The 25200-nt window shown below is 40.5% G+C and overlaps 2 protein-coding genes across 7 annotated transcripts in view; one reads left to right on the top strand and one right to left on the bottom strand.

Annotated features, from left to right (window-relative positions):
• The first annotated feature begins 416 nt into the window (after positions 1–416).
• Positions 417–25200, top strand: MRS2 (magnesium transporter MRS2). 4 transcript variants are annotated; one of them, XR_014022248.1, is made up of 12 exons: positions 417–691; positions 1499–1572; positions 4396–4432; positions 5445–5557; positions 7429–7602; positions 9381–9511; positions 11172–11288; positions 12391–12543; positions 12777–12894; positions 16893–17006; positions 22921–24483; positions 24688–25200. XR_014022248.1 is itself a non-coding variant. In XM_081296044.1 (12 exons), exons 1-11 carry the CDS (start codon positions 538–540, stop codon positions 22143–22145), a joined length of 1203 nt encoding a protein of 400 aa, XP_081152170.1. In that variant the 5' UTR covers positions 418–537; the 3' UTR covers positions 22146–22190; positions 22921–25200. The 4 variants fall into 4 exon arrangements, 3 of the variants coding, with proteins under 3 accessions (XP_081152168.1, XP_081152170.1, XP_081152169.1); XM_081296044.1 differs by adding an exon at positions 22128–22190 and having other exon boundaries at positions 418–691; positions 22921–25200; XM_081296042.1 differs by having other exon boundaries at positions 22921–25200.
• The window catches only part of GPLD1 (glycosylphosphatidylinositol specific phospholipase D1), a 46007-nt gene continuing 42647 nt past the window's right edge, over positions 21841–25200 (bottom strand). For all 3 annotated transcript variants that reach the window (XM_081296040.1, XM_081296039.1, XM_081296041.1), the window contains 3 exons: positions 24544–24570; positions 24375–24425; positions 21841–21976 (listed from right to left, as the gene is read on the bottom strand). In XM_081296040.1, the coding sequence (XP_081152166.1) occupies positions 21890–21976; positions 24375–24425; positions 24544–24570 (165 nt within the window). In that variant the 3' untranslated portion in view covers positions 21841–21889. The remainder of the gene's footprint in view (positions 21977–24374; positions 24426–24543; positions 24571–25200) is intronic.

Raw genomic sequence — 25200 nt, 5'->3', positions numbered from 1 at the left:
TTTTTTGGCTGCGTTAAACTTAAATGTAAATTAAGTGGGCTTCCGAATTGCAGGTTTCATTATATGAATGGAAATGCTCCAGAAACTGCAAAGCATGAGCCACATTTTGTTATTTTTTTTCTTATTTAATAATTACTAGTTAACAGGAATAATCGATCCTTTAAAACTGTCTGATCATTCCAAAAGCCGAAGAACCTAGGCGACACAGTGGATTTGCACAGATTTGCAAAGATAAATGGGTCTCTATCGCCCCCGAGGCCGGCCGGCTAAACCTCTCACCTCACAAGCCCAGCGGCAGAAGACGAACTCCCATCAGCCACCAGACGCGGGAGGCGCGCCCCCTAGGCCTCTTCTAAGCATGCGCAGCTCCTTGCGCGTGCCCACTGACATCCCCGCACATGCCCAGTGACACCCCCGCGCATGCCCAGTGCGCAGCGGTCGTGACGGGCGACGGAGGTCGCGCAGTGCCGGCGGAGCAACCTGCGTCCGGCATGAGGGCTTGGGGTCCGGCTGCTGCCTCCTCCGTGCCCCAGCGCCATGGAATGCCTGAGGAGCCTGCGCCGGCTCCTGCCCCGGCGCGCCCCGCGAGCCCTGGCCTGGGGCCTGCCTGCCGCGGCCTCCTGCGGCGGTGCGGCGCCGCCCCTGCTTGGACGGAGCCGGGTCCAGACGCTGTGCTGGCCCCGCCGCCCAGGTACCGTCCCGGTCTCTGGGTCCCGCGCTGCTGTGCGAGCCCCGCCGGCCAGGTGCTGGCCCCGGGTCCCAAGGCTCCGTGCTGGCCCCGCCGGCCAGGTGCTGGCCCCGGGTCCCAAGGCTCCGTGCTGACCCCGCCGGCCAGGTGCTGGCCCCGGGTCCCAAGGCTCCGTGCTGGCCCCGCCGGCCAGGTGCTGGCCCCGCGTCCCAAGGCTCCGTGCTGGCCCCGCCGGCCAGGTGCTGGCCCCGCGTCCCAAGGCTCCGTGCTGACCCCGCCGGCCAGGTGCTGGCCCCGGGTCCCAAGGCTCCGTGCTGGCCCCGCCGGCCAGGTGCTGGCCCCGGGTCCCAAGGCTCCGTGCTGGCCCCGCCGGCCAGGTGCTGGCCCCGCGTCCCAAGGCTCCGTGCTGGCCCCGCCGGCCAGGTGCTGGCCCCGGGTCCCAAGGCTCCGTGCTGGCCCCGCCGCTGCTGCCTGCGCGCGCCGAGGGCCCGGCCGGTCCAACCCAGACGTTTCTGTCCTTATCAGAGGCGGTGTTGGGCCTCTGTCCACACGACTCTAAAATGTACAGAGTATTCAGGGTAATGCTGTGCTTAAGCCATTACTTTTAAAAATCATGGCCGGCCGAACCTCACGTGATTACTCACAAATATTAAAATTTACAAAGAGGAGTATTTCTTTTTCTTGTAGGAAAAAAGGTTCAAAAAATAATATAGCGGTGTGGACTTCTGCACACACTGTGTGAAAACCAATCGTGTTTTATAGGAAAAGGGGTTTCTCTGATCCCAGGGGTTTCTCTCATTCCTTCTTCAGGTGAAGTGCTCCGGTTTACAACTACTGACGCTTCTCAAGCCACTTTAGCCAGTGTAGCCCAGGTGTTTACTGTGGTAAGTATATAGAACATCTGAAAACTTAAATCAAGTTTGCAGGGTTGGACTGATGACTTTGATTTTAATTTTGTTGTTGTTTTGTAGTGAATGTTGTAATTCCTGTCGTCTGTGTGTGGTGCTTAGCCAGTAGTAACCTGAGTACCTGGTGGATTTGCTTAGCAGCTCTTGAAATTTTGCTAATGGCTGTGGAGCTCCTTTATCTAGAACAGATCATTCAAATCACCTTCAAAGCTTTCCTGTGAACAGTTTCCCAGGAGTCTGTTTAGAACCCCTTGAAAGCTGTTGGCTACAGAGGTACCTGAGCCCCTGCTCTGCAGAAGCACCTTGAAGGTATTACAGTACTTAGAGAGTGCATGCATTCCTAACATCATGTCTCTACGACCCTCTCTGAAATGGTTCAGAGAAGGGAGGATGGATAACTAATGCAGATCTCACCTTTGTGTCTTTTTTGGCCCTTAAGAAAATGTTAAAAGATAACCCAAGTGAAATCTATGTAGGAGTTGGTTATATTTTTGCAAAATTTTTTGTTGACTTTTAATTTTTTCCAGAAGTCTGATCTTAAAAATGCTTGATCTGAACCAGAGTTCCTAAATTCAAACCTTAGCTCTACCTTTGTTAACTAAATAGACTTGATCAAGCTATGATAACATCTGTGTACCTTACTTTTCACATCAGGTAAAGTAGGAATAAACTGTATAGAATTTTTGTGAGAATTAAAGTGACTTGTATGTGAAAACCCTTAAAAGGGAGCCTCATATAAAAGCATCCAAAATTTTTAGCTCTTATGATTATTTTGGCTTATTAACATCAAAACTTTAAGATAACTCCCAGAATTACCTATAAAAGCTATTACTTTTATTCAGCATTGTGGAAAAGTTATCCAGTTTAGTTAAACAAAAATATAAAATCACATGTTATGTACTAAAATACAATTCCTTGCAGGTGAAATAATTGTCTACCAGGAACACATAATAAATTCAGCTGATTCTGTTTGAAATGATAGGTTTAGAAATCAGATATTTAAAAACTCAGTTGTATGCTCTTTTTAAGAAAAGTATCCCATTAAAGGAAGACTAATACATAAATATTGACATACAAAAATATTTAGTATTAAAAGAAGGAGAGTGCCAAAAAGTATGTGTAATATGAATGTGTTTTGTAGGGAAAAGACTGGAAAAACTTCCAGTAAAAATATGAGCATGGTTTTCTCTCAAAGTTGTTATATTATGTGATTTAAGTATTTGTAAGTTTTACTTTACATAGTTTTCTGCATTGGATACATGTGTTTATCAAGTAAAGCTAAGGAGGAAAACTAGTCTATATTATACAAATATAAAGCTGCCTTTGATAAAAACTTACCTTTACTGTTGATGTTTAGGCTACTAATGTATTCGTATTGACCTTTGCTCATGAGAAGCAAGCTAAAATTTATACTATGGATTTTTATTATTTTCTTCCTAAGAGTATGCATATGTTTCCAAAGCAGTAACCCAAGATCTGTGTTGTACCTACTACAATAATTTAGAGTATATTTTTCTCAGTGTGTCTTTCATAGTAAACAGTAGAGCCCAGCACACAAATTAGTTAAGTATAATTTGACAATTTCAAACTTAACTATTGATAAGCATTACAGAAGAATATTCCTCTACTTTACAGGAAATGAATGAATTTTTTGCATCGTGTTTTTTTCAAATTATCTGAAGAGGCCTTTTCTGTACATCTTTATTGATTCCACAGTGCCTATCAGAGAAACTTCTGAACCTCAAGTATACATTTAGATTCATGAGACAGGCCACACTTGGTACCAAGCTAATGAAAAGGATAAAAGACAAGAAATAGCCAGATACCATGGTACACGCCTGTAATCCCAGCAGCTCAGAAGGCTAAGGCAGGAGGATGGCAAATTTAAAGCCAGCCTCAGTAATTCAGCGAGGCCTTTAGCAATTCAGTGAGACTCTGTCTTTAAATAAAATATTAAAAAGGGGCTAGGAATGTGGCTCAGTGGTTAAGTACCCCTGGGTTCAATCACTGGTACAAAAAAGAAAAAATGATGAACAAAGATACATAAGTCTGGGCAAGGTGGTGCACACGTGTGACCCCGTCTATTCAGGAGTTTGAGGCCGGCCTGAGCCACTTAATGAGACCCTGTCGCAAAATACAATTTAAAAAGGGGCTAGGAATATAGTTCAGCAGTATGACACTTGCCTGGCTTGCTCAAGGCCTTGGATTTAATTCCCAATACCACCAAACACAAAAAAGAAGAAAGTGGGAGAAAAAAGTAGGGAAACATCAAGTAGTCTTTCCTCAAAAGTCCTCATAGCCATCTGGAGACTCTTCCTGCCTGCTAGTTGACAGTTGGGATGTAAGAAATGAAATTTTCAAAGGAGGGTGTAAGATACACCCTGGAATCTGCTTGCCCCTCAGTGCTAATATTTCTTGTAACCCTCTCAGAGGGAACATAACCAGGCACAAGAGCCACCACTCTCAGGCAGGGACAGAGCTCTGGCCTCCACCTAGAGTACATTTCTAGTTTTCCCAGTGCAGTGTCTCTGCAGTTGGTGGCCAAAGTTGGTGGTCACTGTTCCAGTGACACAGCTGATGCTTCTTTATCAGATTTCTAGAGGACCCAAGAGAGTCAATCCAAGGTCAAGTTTGTCCCAGCAAAGTAAGAGGGTGACGTTCTTTTAACTCTTATTACTGTATTTAGTGCAGAGAAAATCAGTTATGGTTTATAACTTTTTAAATATTTTGGAGATATTAATGCCCTCAATAGTATTCTAATTTGAGAAAAAATAACATGTTGTTTTTTATGATCTACAGACAAAATTTGACCAAAAGGGAAATGTAACTTCCTTTGGTGAGTATTTTCTTCTAAATCACTTTTTAAATCAGTGAATGAGAATCTGGTGTTCATTTGGGAGATAGTCATTTCTTAGATCTTCTGGTCCCATCCCCAAAGTCTGGATTCCTTCATTCCTACGAGGGTGAAGTTAGGGGAAGTAATCCAAAATTCTTGTTCTCTGTCAGGTGGAGAGTGGACAGTTAGGGTGTTCAGCAACAGGGCAGTTCATAGGTCCACAGTGGCATATGGCAGATGACTAGACAAGGCCCACGTAGGGCAGGGATCATGCTAAGACAACAGTAAACAAAACAGCAATGCATTACTTTTTTGTGAACAATTAACACAAAAGCAATTAGTATTTCAGCCAGTCTCTGAAAACCATGAAGATAGTAACTCAGTCATATCAGTCATATCAGTGGAAAACAGATCAAGTTCATCAATGAGAAGGATAGGAAGATGTGTAGGTTTATGAGATCAGACTCAAATTAACTCAGGACAAGCTTGTGACTTAACAGTCCTTTGTGATCATTATTATAAAGCACTCCCACACAAGAATCCTTCTTCTATCGCCTCCAGCTTTACTTAGCTTTACTTACCTTTGGTAGAGCTGACATAAGAGTACATCATAAATTACATTAAAAAGCAAGCAAACAAACATTGTTTTTCCTTTTAAATATCCATGTAGGACTATGCTCAGGCTGCCAGGTGTTTAGGACCAAGTTGGTCAAAACTGCCCTTGTTCCTATCTACTCAGCTGAGATTCCTCAGAGATCACTCTTGGTTACATGTGTGAAGCTTCTTGGCTCCTTTAACTTTCCTCTACCAGTGGTGCCATCTGCCAGGATGTGTCAGGGTAGGGCTGGTATATTTTTGAGGTTAAAAATGGTTATTACAAAGACTTTGTTTTAGCTGTTGTTTCTGGTTGAAGTGGAGAGTTGTCCTAATGGTGCTGAGGATGAGGGAGGGGCCTTGACATGACATCTAAACTCTTCAATTTGTTAGTTTAACCCACTGTTCACTTTTATAGAAAGGAAGAAAACTGAATTATACCAAGAGTTAGGTCTTCAAGCCAGAGATTTGAGATTTCAGCATGTGATGAGCATCACAACCAGAAACAATAGGATCATCATGAGAATGGAGGTAAAGGATTTCCTCTCATTACCATTCTCCGCAGTCTTATTAAGTTATGCCGAGCCATCTCGGTTAATATCTAGGTTAAAGTCCTCCTAGAATTAAAATATCTATGTGGAATATAGGCTGTTTTAAAATTTAATACATTAAAAGAAGCATTCATTTTGCATAGATTAATTCATATGCACAACAGGCATAACACTGTTCTATGTTGGAAAAATTCTGATTCTTATTCTTGTTCAAATTTAGTCTCTACTTTGTGTGTGTGTGTGTGTGTGTGTGTGTGTGTGTGTGTGTGTATATATATTCTGGATATTCTTTATACACACAAACATATATATATATACATACATATATACATATATACACACACACACACACACACGCACACATATATATACCTTATTTTATTATTTTTATGTGGTACTAAGAATCACACCCAGTGCCTCAGACGTGCTAGGCAAGCATTCTACCACTGAGCTATGTCCCCATCCCTACTTTCTAAAATTTTAAGAAAAAGAACCTTGATTTATAATGTATTTTTTCACTTCTATCCTGTTATGTGTAATGATAGTATATTCTTAGCTACGAAGAACATATTCTACTTTTCCAGATAGCCCAGAAATATGTTAAATTTTTTTTAATATTTATTTTTTAGGTGTAGATGGATACAACACAATGCCTTTATTTTTATGTGGTGCTGAGGATCGAACCCAGGTCCCACCCGTGCAAGGCAAGCACTCCACCGCTGAGCCACAATCCCAGCCCCTATATATGTTAAATTTTGATCCCATAATTTAAATTTTTATTGAAAGCTTTTTAAAATACATTGATTGTATCTTTCCTTGTCTACTTAGATCACACCAAATACATTGACTTTTCTTAGTAATGCAGCATTAACACCATTATCAGTTATTTTGGTGGGTGCAAGATGAGAGTTCTGAAAGAGAGGAGGAGACAACAGGTTTCTATGTTATTGGCCCTACAGTGGGCATGGGCTTGCTTTCTGCAAAATGTTTTTGATGGCAGATTTTTGTCCATTTGTCTAGAATTAATCAAAATAACAACAGTGGAAACAGTCTTCTCCCAAGTGATTTTTCTCCAGAAAACATTCTTCATTCTTGGTATCAGTAGCTAGCATCCTTCAAAACAGTATGTCTTTGATGGATGGAGAGATAGACAGGTATGTGATAAAGCAAATTTAGCAGAATGTTAATTGTATAATGTAAATGGTAGATATATGTTGTTGCCTTTCAACTTCTTGTACAAAAATTGTTATAATAAAATGATGAGAAAAAGGTTAAAAAATCCATAATTTCTATGTTAATAATATAGGTGTCACAGCTGCCTCTGCTCTTTACATAAAAGATGCCAGCCTCTCTTTAGAAAAAATGTCTAACTTCATACTATTCTAAATCGAGACAGAAAGGCTGTGTTTTATCTTTGTAATTTCAAATTCACTTAATATGCTGTTTTTAAAAGAAAACTTTTCTACTTGAGCCAAACTACTTATGATGAAACTAGGTGTTTTCTAAAAATCTACTCAATTCCTGACTTTTAAGAAAACCTTTCCTTTTATTCCCTGTTTTCCTCATGATTGTCCTGGAAGTCTTAGTAAATATATAATTTGAGTAATTCCAGCTCTATTGATGAGAGGCATCAAGACTTCCATGTATATTTAGGTTTCCTGCCTATTAAAAATATGCCTTGATTTTTTTTTTCTTTAACAAGCCAAATGAACACTGATTTGGTTTAGTTTTAATCCAAAATTATTAAAATGTTGACACTTTCATGCATTTTTTGCATGTATATGAATGTGTATATATATATGTGTGTGTGTGTGTATATATACATATATTCCCTGGTTTTCTTTTCAACAGTATTTAAAAGCTGTGATAACTCCAGAGTGCCTTCTGATATTAGATTATCGTAATTTAAACTTGGAGCAATGGCTGTTCCGGGAACTCCCATCACAGCTGGCTGGAGAAGGTCAACTTGTCACATACCCTTTACCTTTTGAGTTCAGAGCCATAGAAGCACTCCTGCAATATTGGGTAAGCCTGTTATATTAAGCTCTTGAGTTTGGGTGTCACGTGCTGGATGAAGAGGCAGATTGGTGTTGTTTCGGTGGCACTTTGCTAACTACATCCTCCTCCTAGACCACCAGCATTTCTAAGGGTCCTGAGTGGAGAAAGTATTGAAGCTTTAGGACTCTAGATATAGGACATAACCCTATTGTGGGCCGAAAAATTAAGATGTCAGATTTTAAATGTATTCCATTTTTTCTCTGGATTAAACTATATATTATAAAAGTGTTTAAACATAATGACTATTACATCATTCATTAGATCATTCTTTCATTTATTTGTACAGTCCTTAAAGGAGCTACATGATGCCTCTGTTTGAGACCTAGATTGCCAGAGGACCCACCCAAAATTATTCTAATGATCCCTCATTAAACTGATGGTCACAGTGTGTCTGGGGATCCTGGCAGGCCCTGAGGAGCAATATTCCACTCCTCACAAACCCTCTTCCCTGATAGCACTGGGACTGAACCTGGCAGGCTCTGAACAAGAGTGGTTCACTGTTTTCCTGGCCTCCACCTGTACCCTTCTCTTCTGCTTTGCTCTGCTGAGGGAATAGATTACTGCATTCCCTGCTGGGGTTAAAAAGAGGCAACAGAAGTAGGAACAAACAGTGGCCATTGATAGGCTACATAGGCAGCCGCCATGGGGAGATTAGGGTGCTCACGGTGTCCGCTGGGATATATATTCTTCCTGCCATTACATGGGGTGCCAGGAGGGTTTCCTTCTGAAAGAACACTACACAATAAGCAAGGCCGGCCATCCCCCACAAGGAATAAGTTTTCAAATAAAGGAAAGTTACCCAAACCCTCCCGAAGGACAGTTATATACCAGGACCAGATAAGCCTCACAGACACCTGGACTGTGACCCTGGGCAGCTTCCCAGACTTTGCTGGGCAGAGGATTTGGTATGTCTGTGGATATTAAAACATTAGATCTGCCTAAATCTGGCTGTCTGGAGCCTCCTTCCCACCCACAGTCTTCTGAAACTGGAAGTAGCTCTTCCATACACAGAATAACCAAGGCTCTGCAGCAGGCACCCTGGATGGACTCCACTTTCTGACTGAGAGATCAGAAGAGTTCAGCCTTGAATTAATTGTGCCTCTGGCATAAACAGTGTATATTAGAATTTATATTGTTAATTTTGTCACTTAAATTGGTTAGTATTGTTCTGTTTGCCAACTGGTTTAGAAATATTTCAGTTGTTTAACTAGTATAGCTTGATCAGTGCATTCCTGCTGACTATAAAATATGCTGGTGTTACCCTGAATAAGAAAAGTATACTTTTGACTTTTCACTGATTTATTATTTATTTATTATGTTTTTTAAAGTCCAAGATAAGTTATGGTTCTCAAGAGAATATTTTTCATCAGAATTTTGAGCTGTATTCCATTTACAAAGAATATAGGTATTATTTATCAACTGTAAATTTTGCATTTTCACCTTGAAATGGCCAGTTTCCTTTTAATCAATACCTCAGTCCTCTCATAATTGTCTGTACGGGATTCTCTGAGTTAATTCCCTGTCAACCAAATTTGAGCCTGATGATGACATCATGCATAATTCTTTTAACCCAGGAGATCATTTTTTAGTTGTCTGTAATAGGCATTCCAGCATTGGCCATGTTCTGAAGCATTATCAGCATTTCTAGATATTACAAGTTTCTGTATTTAATCAGAGGATTCACTGACCCTAAGTATTCTAAAAAGGTTGTTTTAATTCTTATGAAAGGTCATGTTGTTATCTAGATCAACACCCTTCAGGGGAAGCTTAGCGTTTTGCAGCCACTGATCCTTGAAACATTGGAAGCTTTAGTGGACCCCAGACATTCTTCTGTAGACAGAAGCAAACTGCATATCTTACTGCAGAATGGCAAAAGGTAAGTCTGGTGGTTTATCAAGTTGGGAGCTAGTGATGAATGTCTTCAACTTCTCTCAGAAGTTGTAGCAGTGAATTGTCAGCATAAACTTACATGCAGAATCAATGTGTTTTTTTTTTTTAATTTATTTATTTATTTTGGTGCCAGGGATTGAACCTAGAGGCACTTAACCACTGAGCCACATCCCCAGCATTTTTTTTTTTTTTTTAATTTTTGAGACAGAGTCTCTCTAAGTTGCTGAGTCTGGTTTTAAACTCTCAATCTTTCTGCCTCAGCCTCCCGAGCTGCTGGGATTACAGGCGTGCCCCACTATGCCTGGCATAATTCTTGTTTTAAAAATACCAAGTAGTCTTGATAATGATTCTTTTACTTTATGATTTAATCATATTATCTTCATTGCTATATTTGTGTTTGGTTATTATTAAAATCATATGTTTTCACAACTTTTTTCTAAAACAGGGTAGCACAGCTGGAAAGTTGAGCTTTAATGTTTATGGAAAAGGTATTTTGCTTGAAACACTCTATAAGGCTTGTCTGTAATCTTGTCTCATCCTACTGGCACCCCAATCAGTAGCTGATGTTGTCCTCACCTTGAAGATGAGAGCATTGCAGTTTAAGTAATTCATGTAAACTTACATAATTAGTAAATGACAGATCTGAATTCAGATCCAGTTCTCTCTCCCTCCATGGTTCGTGTTCTTTATTAAAAAATTTGTAATGCATTCTAGAATTTAACAGCAGTATTTTAATTTGTATCACAGATTGAATAAACAAGCGCTCAGATTTGTACTCCCTAAACTCCTTCAAAAGAATTAATAGTTAAGGCCTAGGGATGTGGCTCAATGGTAGAAAATTCCTTGGATAATCAAGGTCTTAGTGTAATCCCTAGCACTTAAAAAAAAAAAAAAAAAAAAAAAGATGATGACAAAAGAAATTGTTAAAATTTCTCATTCATTAGGAGTTTTTGTTCAAAAATGTTGAGGTGTTTTTATCAGTTAAGAGTAAATAATCTGGAGCTGAGGGTATGCTTGTCCAGCAGGCATGTCCCTGGGTTCCATCCCCAGCAACACACGTACACAAAGAGTAAGTGGTCTTTTAAACAAATAAAATAAAGGTATTGTATCCAAAATAATAATAATAAATTCCAAAACCAGAAATCTTGTTTGTGATAGTGAGGATTGAACCCAGGGATTAAACCCACTGGGTGGGTGTTCTACCACTGAGCTACACCCTCAACCCCCTTTGTGTGGGGGGGGAGATTACCAGGGATTGAACTAAGGAGCACTCGGACACTGAGCCACATCCTCAGCCCTATTTTGTATTTTATTCAGGCACAGAGTCTCACTAAGTTGTTTAGCGTCTCGCTTTTTGCTGAGTCTGGCTTTGAACTCGGGATCTTCCTGTGTCAACCTCCTAAGCCGCTGGGATTACAGATGTGCATCTCTGCGCCTGGCCCTTTTTAATTTTTGAGACAGTGTCTCGCCAAGTTGCAGGCATAATAATAAATTCTTACATAATAATTATTGTATTTTTTTAACAAGTTGCTATTTATGAGTGATAGGTAGACGAACTTGATAATATGCCCCAAGAAGGTACCATTCTTTCAGCGGAAGGCTTCAAGTTAATGCTTTTGATTGTTTCTGTGTAACTGTTCCTACAGTCTGTCAGAGTTAGAAACAGATATCAAGATTTTCAAGGAGTCAGTTTTGGAGATCTTGGATGACGAGGAGCTGCTAGAAGAGCTCTGTCTGACGAAGTGGAGTGACCCACAGGTCTTGTGAGTATGGTCCTGTTTAGTTATTTATTCTGCAGGGTGAACCTCTGTCTTCTAGGGCTCATAAAGTAGAGAATACAGCCCCACCCCTTTTTTTGTAGTTATAGATGGACAGCATGCATTTATTTATTTATGTATTTATTTATTTTTATGCAGTGATATAAAACCCAGTGCCTCGCACATGGCTAGGCAAGCGCTCTGCCACTGAGCTATAGCCCCAGCACCAGAATATAGCCATTTTTCATCCTGAGTTGATTCACTTTTTACCTGTGCAGTACTGTGCCCTAACATTGCTGAGCCAAGGTGAATCTAAACACATAGTTACCTTCATCTTCAAGAGATGGAAGTTGGCACATGCATCTACTGAAAGTTGAATATTTTTTTTAAATACCCCAAATAGTTTGTTCTTTGTAGATAGTATCAGAAATGAATACAGACATCTTTATAATATATGTAGTTTCCATGATTTGTACAGATTTTGTTAAGCATGTTGAGAAATTAGCTGTTTACATTCTAACGAGATACTAAGAGCTGTATGGTGTTTGTAGATAACCTTTAGACATAGTAGCAGGAACTTGAACACACTCTTTCTTGCCTTGCTCTGGTTTATTCATCTCTAAAATGCTTAAAAATTTAAATATATTATTTAAATTTTCTTAGTGGAGGTTATATATATAAAGGAAAATAATGATGTATTAGTAGCATTCAGAAACATTTCTTCAGATATGAAAATGACATGTTCACCTTGGAAAGAAAATGATGTTTATGTTCATTTTTAATTTTGGTTTTACCTGATGGTGGTTTTAGATATGCACTAATTCATCATCATTTTACATTTGAATTTTCCTCTGATTTCACATACTTGAAGGAGTCTGTTGGATGGGGGTCATGGAATATTGTGAAGTTAACTAGTCTATATAATATTGGAATCTTTGCCCTCAAGTTATTTGTATAGTGTTTTAAGATCAGTTGAGGCCAGAGTCATAGACAAAGCTAGTTGTTTCTCTGGTGGCCAAATATCATATACTAATTCAGAAACTTTTGGGTACTAAATGTGTGATGCACATTGAGGGCATGTTAATTATGTTAACTTTTTAAATTCAAGTGAGAAGAGCAGTACCGGGATTGACCATGCAGAAGAGATGGAATTGCTCTTGGAAAACTACCACCGATTAGCTGAAGATCTTTCCAATGCAGCTCGGGAACTGAGAGTACTGATTGATGACTCACAGAGTATTATTTTCATCAATCTGGACAGGTAAGAAAACATTATATGAAACAAGTATTTGTAAAATTTTTATAAAGTAATAAAGATTTTAAGGAAATGTAATTTTGGAAGGAATTATACCAATCATCTATAACTACTGCACAGAAGTAGGGGTGTTTGCTTTGTTTAGCGGTACAGATTTAATACGTGGAGTCTTTGTTAGACTATGTAGTGAATCTGCTACCTAGTTGGTGAGCCCTTCTGGTTGGTGTCCTCCCCTCCAGCCACCGCAATGTGATGATGAGGTTGAACCTGCAGTTGACCATGGGAACCTTCTCTGTCTCACTCTTTGGACTAATGGGAGTTGCTTTTGGAATGAATCTGGAATCTTCCCTTGAGGAGGTAAGAAGATAAAGTTTCAATATTTTAGGGATTATTTTTACTGTTTTGAAGATGAGTTTTTAGTTTTAAGTCTAACTTGTATACTCCCATAGTAAAATAAATATAAACTCACTTAGGATCTAACAATACTATCTGAATTCTATTACTGCATAAGTGTAAATATAGTCTGTTTTACACTTTGTTTCCCAAAACACCTAACTTCATATGGAGAAGATTGGCTAGTGGTATGATACCATGAGGCTGTGTTAAGGAGTTTGTTTTTCATTCATACATGTCTGGTAATGTACCTGGAAGTCTGCTTATTTGGCTCAATCATCACAACTCTGTGAAAATAGATTTATTATTCCTCTTTTGTAGATGAGGAAACATGCTCAGAAAATCTTAAGTAATTTTCCCAAGGATACTGAACTAGAAAATAACAGAATTAAGGTTCCAGCCCAAAGATTTGGCTTTCCTTGTTAACAGAGCACAGAACTCCCAAAGCTGCTCACGTCACAACAGCTTTGTGTTTCAGAGAACGTTGTGTAGATGTCTAGCAGTGATCTGAACGTGCAGTTGGCGTATACTGGTGTTTGAGTCTGTGTCCTAATTAGCCTAAGGGTCTGCTGTCACCCTAATCCAGTCCACATCATCTCATGTGGACCACCTGTGTTTTCAAAAAGTGGTTTTTTTAAAAGATAACCTGATTATGTCACTCTTCTGCATAAAAGTAGTCACTTTTGATTAGCTTCACAGTGAAACGCCCAGAGCCTTGGTCTGTGGGGCTTTGCCTGTGGGCTCCTCTGTATCTGTAGCCACTCTCCTCAGTGTCGCTTTTCCTGCTGCCTCCATACCTGCCGCCTTTTTTGCATAGTTAACTTGGGCATCACTGCACTGATTGCCCCCCAACCTTGCCTTCCAGTTACATCCCCAGCCAGTTCTTTCCTTTCTGTCACTTTCCTCAGATGTGCAGTTGCTTGCTCAGAGTCTGCAAAAGACCTTTAAGCTCCTGAGGAATAGCTAACAGTGCATTTTTATGCTCCCTTTGGTGAAATTTGAAACAGAAAAGGAAATACAATACATTTGTTAAGCATTAAGTGAAAGAATAATATTATTTAAAAAGAAAAGGGCTTGTTTTGGTTTTGTTAACTCCTTTTTAAATCACACATGGTGACACACACCTGTAATCCCAGCTACTCAGGAGCATTGTTTGAGTCCAGGATTGAGGGTGACCCCAGCAACATAATGAAACCCTATCTCCTGTCCCCCACCCACTGACCAAAAAAAAAAAAAAAAAAAATCCTTCCTATGCAACCCTAGAGACAAAGCAACAGAGCAACCCATGAGATGTGAGTGGTGGGTAGTGGCTTGGGCCTGGGAAGTAGCCAGGTAAACAAGACTTAGGTACTTCATCAGAAGTACAAATCCCGTCTTTGCGTTTCCTGAGGAATAATGAAAGTATTTATTAATCCGTGGATGTGTCTTTGCTTCCTATCCAGTCAGCATTAACATTTGCAATAGTGAATCTAAGAGAAATTATCTTTTGTGGGGTGCCAGGGATTGACTGAACCAGGGGCACTTAGCCATGAGCCACATCTCTAGCGGGTTTTTTTTTGTTTTTGTTTTTGTTTTTTTGAGACAGGGTCTCTCTGAGTTGCTTAGGGCCTTGCTGAGGCTGACTCTGAACTCACAATCCTCCTGCCTCAGCCTCCTGTGCCCTGCTGCGAAGAGAATTTTATGACATAATTTCAGACTTACAGAAAAATTCCAAGAATAGTCCAAGAATCCCCACATACCCTCGGACCATGTTCTTTCCATGTCAGCGTTTTGTCACATTTTCATCCATTTCTAGAAATGTACTTTATTTTCTTTTTTTCTGTGGCAGTACTGGGAACCAACCCATGACCTCATACCTACTACACAAGTGCTCCCCTGCTGACCTGGAATGGTTTCTGATGTCCAGGCCCTGTTTGGACTTTGCCACTGACTTCCCTAGCACTCTTTACCACCAACCAGACCTTAGGTCACATGCTGCATAGAGTCGTCATGTCTCCTCCTTCTTCAGTCTACAAGTTTTTCTTTCTCTCTCATGACCTTGACATTCAAGAAAAATACCAGTCAGTTTTGGGGCCCTTAATGTCTGCTTATGCAGACAACTTTCCTTTATGTCTTTGAAATTGTGTCCTATAGGGAAATACTGTGAGACCGTGTAAAAAACCCTGTTTTCTTCGGATTTTCACACTCTTTTACCCAAGGCTTCGTGCGATCTAGGCAGGTGCTCCACCACCGAGCCACATCTGCAGACCTCACCCTCGAGTCTTGCCATCCACTAAGTGGCCCAAAATTGATTGTGCCTGAGTCAGATATTACTGTAATGATTACCAAATTCCCTCATTCTTGGGATTATCAGTTGGCACAGCGTGATAGAGGATTCTCTTTTCTCCTACCCACCTCCTTTTCACATATATCAACATATATATTCACGGGGTCTTATTTTGGTCAGTTATGTTACTATTATTGTGGTGTTCAACCCATGTCTTTCATCTGGCTTCTGAGTACTTTTGACACATCACCATCTGTTCTTAGTGCTTTTTGTGGCCTCTGGCACATCCATATGTTCTGTAGCTATTTCTAAGTCAAGTAGACTGAGGAGTCCAGGAGTTGAAGGGCATACAAGAGTAAAGCGATGGCATGTTGGACACTGGATGTGAAGGCACATACCCTCAGTATGTAGGGCATTCCCAAACAGAAAATCTCCAGTTCCAGAAGCATGTCCCTTTTCTTGACTTCAAGAGGTCTCACACTATCCTGTGTGTATGTGTAATAGCACATGGAGTTTTGAGTTTGGCTAGCTTACCTCTCACTTTTGCCACATTTTGCCATTTCCAGACCTTTGGTTTAGGGGCTAAAGAACTAATATGAAGTGAAAAACAATAGTAAGCTGTATATATTAAATCTCATTTAAACAGAATCTTTGTTTAGTAAAATAGAGTCCTCAGTTTAGACAACTGGAAATGTTTTCACCATCAAAAAACAGTTAACACTGGGTGCAGTGGCACATGCCTATAATCCCAGTGGCTCGGGAGGCTGAAGTAGGAGGATGGCAAGTTCAAAGCCAGCCTCCTCAAAAAGCAAAGCACAAGACCCTGTCTCTAAATAAAATACAAAAAAGGGCTAGGAATGGGGCTCAGTGGTCCAGTGCCCCTGAGTTTAATCCCTGGTACAAAAAAAAAAAAAAAAAGTTAATACTTACCTTCCTAATTGCTCGTGTCTGACATCTAACTTCATGTTAAATCCTAAAAGGCAGATTTCTGCTCAGTGAAGGATATGAGTTCCTTCTAACTGACAGATTTCTTCACAGACTCCCATGAAGCTCTGGATCCTTGTAGCTAACCAAGCTGTGGTTGGTGACCCACCACTGGCTCAGCCTTCGAGGTTCTTTCCTGTGAGAGAATAAATTCTCACCTTGATACGTGACCTGACAGTGTACTGTTGCACTGTGAGAGCGAATTCTGACAAGGCATCGTCGGCTGCACTGTGAGGTCCCCGAACTGCTTTGGTTCATGCTGTCTGTTTTTCCATAGTGTCACTGGACCTCACATTTCACTTACTATGTTGACAATTTGTTTTTGCTTATTTCCCTTAAAAGCTTAAAATATCCTGGGGTGCTATGGCATCCCAGCTCACAGTTTGGGCAGCTGTGGCTATCAGTTGAACACTAGTTGAATGTCCTCTGATTATCAGTGTGTAGGTTTGTGTGGGGGACAAATGAAGACTAGAAGAGACAAAGCAGCTATGCTTGCTTATAGATGACTTAAAAACATATAAGTCCTCTTGGATGGTCTTTTGCTCCGTTGTCTCCATTCCTGATCTCTGGTGTGTCCAGGTACTTCTTCTTTCTACAGGAAACAGCTGCATGAGTAACAGAAGGCTGCCATTAAACTCTAGGCAATAATTGTGAAGTTTTATCGCCAAGGAACCTAGCCTTCTGTGATTGAGATGAGCTCCTTCTCTTTTAGGACCACAGAGTGTTCTGGCTGATTACAGGAATCATGTTTCTGGGAAGTGGACTTATCTGGAGGCGTTTGCTCTCATTCCTTGGACGACAACTAGAAGCTCCTTTGCCTCCCATGGTATGAAGGGTCTGGTTCACAGCAGTATTTCAGAGAGATGATCATGGGCTCTGCAGTCACATAACCTGGCCTTAAGCCTGATGGCTTTGGGAGGCCACAAAGTTACTTAATTTATTTAGACCTCTCTCAGTGTCTCCATCCATCAATTAAGTCAATACTACCTGCTTCAAAGGGTCATTGGGAGGACTCAATGAGGGGATGTTTAGTATGGTGCCTGGCACAATAAGAAAGAAATGTTGTGGCTTTTTTTGTAGAACACTGACCAGCACTATACATTTAGAGTAATGTAATTTTTTTTTTTTTTTTAAAGAGAGAGAGAGAGAGAATTTTTAAATATTTATTTTCTAGTTTTCGGCGGACACAACATCTTTGTTTTGTATGTGGTGCTGAGGATCGAACCCGGGCCGCACGCATGCCAGGCGAGCGCACTACCGCTTGAGCCACATCCCCAGCCCAGTAATGTAATTCTTGCTTAAGGTTTTGTCATAACCAAATTAAAATGTGAAAGACAGTATTCTCATTAAGAAAAGCTATAACAGTTACCTCCTGTTTTTCATCTGGGTTGAAGATGACACCACTGGAATAAGGACCTTAGATACTGATACAGGCTTACAGTCTTCCTTTCTACAGGATTTTACTAGAGGCTTTTAAGAAAGACATGAATTAAAGTCAAATTTCCTGCTTTATTTAGATGGCCTCTTTACCTAAAAAGCCCTTTCTGGCAGATAGAAGGATGGAACTGAAGCACAGCCTCAGGCCGGAGGGACTTGGATCCAACAGGACCGTCCTGACAGATCGTTAGCAACAACCTGGTGCATGCTAAATGTTTTTTATATTTCTAATACTACTATTACTTTGTTTTTATAGTCATGTACTTGAAGAAATTTGATATTTAAACTATGACAGGCACATGTAGAATTCTCAGTAAAGAAGTACTTGTTTTCTAAAAGGGCAAAATTCTGTTTCCTACAAATAGTTTTTATAGATAATAGACTGTTATGTGCATTTAATTTATACATACTATGAAGCCTAGGCACTTGATAAACCCATACTGAGATCACATAGCTGCAGTTCTTGGTACAGGGATCATGGACCTGTGAATTTTGTGACTCAGGGGGCTGAAAAGCCAATTTAATACAATGTTAACCCTAAAACAAACTCTGGACGTTTGTGCTTTAAAGTCGATCATTGGCATAACCTTATATTGTGTTTGTCCCTTTTATAGGTGTAAGGCATATTTTAAAAATTTAATATCACTATTATGTGGATTCCAAGTAAGATTTCACTTTTTCAACCCCTGAAACTTTTTTTTGTTTATAAACAGAACTTTTGGAAGTTGAAAGGAAGTGTTTTCATTCTGTTACTCTTTAGACCACCTCCCCACAAAATGAAAACATATATAGCTTACCCAATCAATATGCCTGCACCTCTAAAGTTAACAGATAGGATTCCTAAGACAAGAGGAAGGTAAATGTTAGAATTCTGCTACTTTTAATTTCCACAGTCAGAAGTCTGGCTTTAAAAGATATGGCTAATATAACTCTGAGAGCTGCTGTCCTACTTAACATCTCCTCTGCTGTTTTGTGTTTTCTGAGGGTTCACTGCAGTTGGATGATAGAATGCTACAGTGAAAATGTGCCTCCAGAGCAGCTCTTATACTGCAAGTGTAACAAAAGTGCCAGCGTGCCCACCCTGATGTTGAGGATGCCCGATTACCCCAGTGTTGCCCTGTGTGAGGAAGTTTAAGGGGCCCTTTACCAGGTGGTTTGGTGATGGCAGTAAAAATGTTATTCCTATAGTTGATTTGAAAGAAAATTGATTTCCCCCACTCCTGTGGGTGGTTGAGGGAAGCTGGAGAAAGAACCTGTGGCAGGAAATAGGCGGGACTGGTCTTGGGATGGGGCACCTCACTGTGGGTCAGGAGGACCCCTCATGGTGTGGATGTTGGCATGTGACATGCAGTACCTCTGGTATTACAAACCCTTTGGTAACAGTTGGATTTCACAGGGTACTCTTCTTTGGCACACCTCAAAACTTTGTGGGGTTTTTTGTTTTGGTTTTGGTCTTATCACTGTAAATAGGTAACTTACCTTAACTGCAATATATAAAGCATTGGAATCCCAGAGGACAAAGTGTGATTTTACTAATATCATGCATAGGACCATTTTTCCTTGTAGCATTACTGAATTTATAAGCTTGGGTAAAACAATTTTTTGATTAGTCATGTCCCATGAATAAAAGGGGAAATATAATTACCTCATAAGTCTGATAAAGGAAGTACTAAGGTTTATAAAATTCTTGAAGGTGGTTAGATCAGGTGTGAGTTCAACATCGGATGGCTATGCTTTGGGGACCTGCAGGATGCTTCTCACATTACTAGTCCTCATGAAAAATAAAAACTGCTGAAAGAGTGAGGATCACCGATTTTACATTTTGAACTAAAATAAATGGAGCATGTAAAAGGGATAAAATACAAAACACTGAGTTATGTGAGGAGGGAAGCAGCACAAGGTCTGATACTCAGACTGTCTTTGTGGCCTTTCAAGATGCTATTGAGCCTTGTTTGATACTTAATAAGCAGCGACTGAAATAACACTAAACAGTTTCACGCTAGAAAGCTGATTTGGTGAGTTAGTACAAGAATGGAATGCGGTTTCCTTTCTTTGGCACAGTAAAACCAACATCACACTTTGAACCAACTTTCATCACTTTAATAGTAGCTACAGAGGTGATCTAATGGATAGTGCATGGAGTAGGGACTCAGACTTGAGTTTTGCTCCCAAGCTCACCTCAGATTATTTTACCCTTGGATCCGTGATACAAAGGCATAAAAACAGTTCCAATCTTGAAACTGATGAAAGTTGTTACAGATGAAGATAGGAAATGTAAATATGTGAATTCTTCTGATATTGTGAAATAAAAATAATTGTATTAAGCTGATTTGTGTGAATGAGACCTGTATAGGGTATTTCTATTTTGGTTACCAAGCATTTCAGAGTTGATGCATTCAACTACAGTTAATAGTGGGATGAAAATTTAATCTACCTATTTAGGATGATACGTTACTGACAGTTTTTTTTCCAAAGGCCAAGTTTTTGACAAATTTGACCTTCAGGTTGACCTTCAACAGTAGGTATTTATATAGTTTTTGACAATGAGGTTAATTGGCTAAATGTTCTCTAACCTGGAAAAATGTGCTTCCATCTTTAAAGATTTTTAACCTTCTTCACCTGGTGCTTACTATCTGTGCTGTGTTCAGACACTGAGAAAAATAGATCCTTTCGGGTAGAGAGTCACTGTGTTTAAACACAGGCAGTCGTTTAGTGAAGCACAAAAACACCGATACTTACATAATAATGCCAATATAAAGATGCATCTTTAAAAGATCTAATATTGAGAAAAACTTTTCCTGAATGCAGTGTCAGATGTCATCCGAGTTTGTTCTACACTCAGACCTCTCAGCTCAAAGTGAATAAGCAATTTCCAGTCCCCTACAAATCGCCTTACTTTTAATTAAAAATTATTCAAAGAGGTTGAGCTGCCAGATTATTAGCCAAACAAACTAAACGTTATTTCTGTGTGCTTTTTGCTGTGCCATAGGAAGTCATGCAGCCAGCACAACTCAGAAAATTGAAGGGGCTCCAGGTGCGGGCCAGAGGTGCCCTCTGGGTGCATGCCCGTTTGCCCCACTTTCCTGTGGTCACCAGCCCTCTGCTCACCTCTTGACCACAGCCGTTCCTTTGGTTTCTGACTTCCCATTAGGATTCTTCCTCCCATCTCTCCAGAGAAGCCGAGATGAGAAAGGCTCTTTTCGTGTATTTTCTCCTGCTTTCTCATTTACCATTATCAGAAGAACGTCTCTACCAATTAACACAAAACAGTTATTGTTTACAGGTAGTAACTCCTGTGACTAACCCTATCCCTGTGTGTGCCCTGCTCGGGCTCACGAGAAAATCCACCCTATTAAGAACAGCACAAGGACAAGTGCAGCCCAGGCCACATCCTTCTTTACGGTCCCTCACAGTAGCCTTTGGCTCAGGCTAGACTTATTTTCTGTTCTAGTCCTATGGTGTAACACAGCAGGCTAGCACAGCAAAGCCCCTCGTTGATTTCACACTAGCAGATTCATGGCTCGTCACCTGTCAGAACAACCATCTGCAAAAGCATTTGAGGGTACAACATAAGCTTTGTTATGTTGATCTTTCACTATAGAAAACATGGAAAATGCATTAATCCTCAGTAACCCCTTATGTGCAATCATTCTAAATAAGACACCTATGAAAACAAATCAAGCAGTCTTATATGTGTTCTATATGCAGGAGGGGATGTAATGGGCTCGGAAAGGACCAACTCACTAGTAATTTGGGAGTGTGAGTTATCCCTCACACCTGTACTCGTCTCTGTACTTTTTTCTCCTCCTTTTTTTCCTGTATGCTATTTGTTTTAATTGGAATTGTCCACTAACAAAAGGGTTTGCAGGGTGGAGTGGGGAGGTTGTTTTGTTTAGGAGGAATTGTGTAGAGATTGTCCTCAGAGAAAACCACGGAGAACCTTTACAGGCATTAGATGTTCAAATGGAAGGGGAAGGAGTCTGTATGGTAGTCGGAGCATAGGCAGTCAGCTAGGAAGAGAGGCTTAGGTGCCAAGGAAGTGAGCTTGAGGACACGGCTAGAGTGCTTCCTGGTTCGCCGCTTCTGGTGGAGGCACGTGGTTTACTGTTCCATGTTTCCAGATGGCCTGGCTGTTGGTGCTCGGCTCTGCTCCCAGGACCCCGGCATCAGGGTCCACCTTGGTCCACTTCAGCTGGTCCACCAGAGCTCTCACCCTGGAGATGATTCCACACACGAGAGGAGCGAGCAGAGGAGGAAGATGGAGTAAAATCTTTAATCTGAGCTGAGGCTGTAGACATGAAGTGCCCCCGCAAGCCTGGCTCCCAGAGAACTCCTTCCAGCAGCAATGACAAGCTGGTTCTGTAAGGGACACAATATGGACAGATCATTGCTAAGCTCCTCCTAAAGTTCAGGCACCTGGCTCTGGAAACTAAACATGAATAAGCTACTGGCCAGTTCTACAGCAAAGGCTGTTTCCCTTTATTTAGATAACCACTTCTCAAATCTCTAGGTTCTGAGCCACAGCTGAGGAAGTTCACCCAGTCCCCTCTTGCACATGAAGAATAATGGAAAGGTGCGTGCTTATTCCATAATTGTAGTTGTGGCCCGGTGTAGATAGCATCTCTGGAGTAGTAAGGCCTTGTGTAGGGGCTGCCTTGGTTGGTGATATACATGTCACCCCTCTGCTTGAACATTTTAGAACCCCCCTTTAAGAATTGCCTGCAAGACCTGCTGCAGATTCTTAGACATTCAGTGATGACAAATGTTCATTATTAAAGGTTAGATTTGATTTGTGGAAATTGCCAAAATGATTCTGAACCAAGGCCAGTAAATGAGGTTTGGGTGACCAAACAGTGGCACAGATGTTTTGGTCAGAGCACTGTGAGTTTTTCATCAAATTGGTTTTGAAACACTAGTGAAGGGATGGAGAATTGATGGCTAAGATGTATTGAGGCTTTACCGCATGTCAAATCTCTCTCCCAGCTAAAAGGGAAAACATCTAAAAAGTAATTTCTTCTCCTCCCTTCCTTATTTAAGGATTACTGATTGACTGCATGTGCTTGTCATTGGCTCTTGTCTGTCCCCTTCCCATTTCCTGGTCCAGCCAGTTCACTTCATAGAATCAAATCCTCCCTAGCTGTTGCCTTCAAGGCAGAATCTGCTCATCTTCCCAGTGCAGGTTGGGGCCCACAGGCCTTCCCTGACCCGGCCAGCATAGGCATCACTGCGGTCAACTGGCTTTTTGTTGTCATATTGACCTCCACGTCTCATAGGCATGTTTTATTCTGCTACCTAACTATAAGGTCCTGGGGACTGGGCCTCGGGTTCTCTTGTCCACCTCTGGTGCTCACGGTCCATCCGCGAGTTCTGCTCTGGCACCTCCTGAGAAGTTTCAGAATACAGATGCGGGCAGCACCACCTGGTAAGTGTTAAGGCCTCCGCATTCTGGTTTGTTGCTACCAGTTAATCAAGTGCATGGATTAATTAATATCTAATTATTAATGGTATTAATGAAATGCATTAAATTTTAAATAAAATCCAAGCTTATGATAAAGTATTGTTTCAAGAATCTTTCCATAAGCTTAATCCATGTTTGTGTAGTGCTCAGCCTGAACCTTTGCTGAGAGGCATGGCTGTAAGTGAGCCAGCCTGCAGTGCTGGCCACTGGAGGGCGGTTTCACCATGCTCCTTGGGGGCAGGATCCTGGCTCAGAGCCTGCCAAGTCCTTAAAGTCTGAGGCCTCCCAGACCTTCTTCCCAGTTAATGCTTCCTGGTCACTCTGCTCTGCAGTGTTTAATCCTACACCAGTTTGCATTTTATTCAATTTCTCATGTATATGTTATTTTTCAAAACCAGAGACTTTGCTTATATTTAATAGTCTAGCACAGCTCTACACAGTATCATATACATGCAATTAGTGGTTTAGAGGTATAAATTAAGGTAAGACTCTTAAATCTACTACATCTACTAATTTTAAATATATACACGCTTTCATTTAGTGATTGTTGCTTACAAGAATATTTGCAGTTATATGAAAATACAGATTCAAGAATCAAGAAACCAAAAAAGAAATGACCTAAATATCAGAGAATCTGAACTGGAGAACTGAAATATGATAAATTCAGACAACAAAATACTAGGTAGCTATTAAGAACAGGAAAGGAGCAGGTAGCTCAGGTACTTCTCTGGGAAGACATCAAACAGTACATAAAAATGAAACAGTGGCCCTGCATGTGTCTGTCTCTAGAGTCACTTAAGAGCTGCAAGTCTGGAAGAAAATAAAATACGAACAATGGTTTTCCAGTAGGACAAGCGTCAGCAAATTTTCTGCGACAAGCCAGATAATAAATAATTTAGACTTTGTGAGACATCAGTCTCTGAAGTCACCACTGTAGCGTAGCCATGGATGAATGAGTATGGCTAAGTTCCATTGAAACTGCATGGGCATGGGTTTTAACTTCATATCAACTTCACATGTCATAATATTAGTTTTCAGCTATTTAAACACATAATGACCATTTTAGCTAATGGCTACTGTAGAACAGTCAGTGGGCTATAGTATACCAACAGCCTCTGCCGTAGGGGATAAAATAGGAGTAAGAAGGGGAACTTTTCATTCAAAAACATAATGAGATTATGTGAGTGCTACCTTTGTGCTAATTTTCAAATAAAAATAAAATCTAAAGTTGTTGAAGATCACCAAATCCTGGCCTTAGAACAGATATAAGCATCAGAGAAGTGCAGTCCATACACTTACCTTCTCCTTTGACCTCACAGCCATCAGAGAGCTCCCAAACCTTGAACTTGCCTGTAAGACATACTGACAGTGGGCATCTGAAGCACTCCACTGTATTTCATCAGTTGAAGTAAGGGGAAAGGGCATTTTCTGGCAGTTTTCTTTCTTCGGTCCTTCAGGAGGTACTTACCTCAGGAGAAATCAATACATATTGGGCCTGGGAGGATTTTTTAAAAAGGGAGGAAAGGGAGCTATTAGTACTATTGCTACTATTTGTGTGGATTTTTAAACAATTTTACAATGTACCTTTATGCTCGAATTTCAACATTTCCAGATACTCCTTAGGAATGTGCATGCCCTTTGACCCTAGAAACTTCATTTATAGGATATTAGCTCCAAAAAAGTAACCAAATGTATAAAAATGTTTCTGAATATTTGCCATTGTATTACTTACAACAGGGAAAATTTACTGATGTGACCAATAATCATCACTTTAATAATGGTTAAGTTATGGTTTATAGATAAATAGTAGGCAGCTGGCAAATATAAGATATTTTTAATTAAGCTGGCATAGAATATCAGATAATAGCAATTGGGGTTTTATGGACTCTTGTTTCACTGGTGCATTATGATTATACATAGTAGTGGGTTCAGTTGACAGTATATGCACATAATTTGACTAATTTCATTCCCAGTACCTCCCCTTATCCTCCCTCCTTCCCTTCATCTGCTAGACTGATCTTTCTATTTCTATGAGGTCCCTGCTTTTTTTTTTTTAAACACCTTTTTCTGTCTAGCTACTACATAAGATAATAAACGTGACCCTTAAAAAAAAAAAAAACCATAA

Source organism: Spermophilus citellus (assembly GCF_964194105.1).
Source record: "Spermophilus citellus genome assembly, chromosome: 5".
NCBI lineage: Eukaryota > Metazoa > Chordata > Mammalia > Rodentia > Sciuridae > Spermophilus > Spermophilus citellus.
Note: the sequence above shows the minus strand (reverse complement) of the source record. Positions and strands in the feature narration are given on the sequence as shown.

Excerpts from the sequence above, each read along its gene's own strand:
- MRS2 (XM_081296042.1), top strand. The coding sequence starts at position 538 with ATGGAATGCCTGAGGAGCCTGCGCCGGCTCCTGCCCCGGCGCGCCCCG. Across the intron at positions 1,573-4,395 it reads TAGCCCAGGTGTTTACTGTG|ACAAAATTTGACCAAAAGGG; the intron begins GTAAGTATATAG and ends TATGATCTACAG. Across the intron at positions 4,433-5,444 it reads GGGAAATGTAACTTCCTTTG|AAAGGAAGAAAACTGAATTA; the intron begins GTGAGTATTTTC and ends TCACTTTTATAG.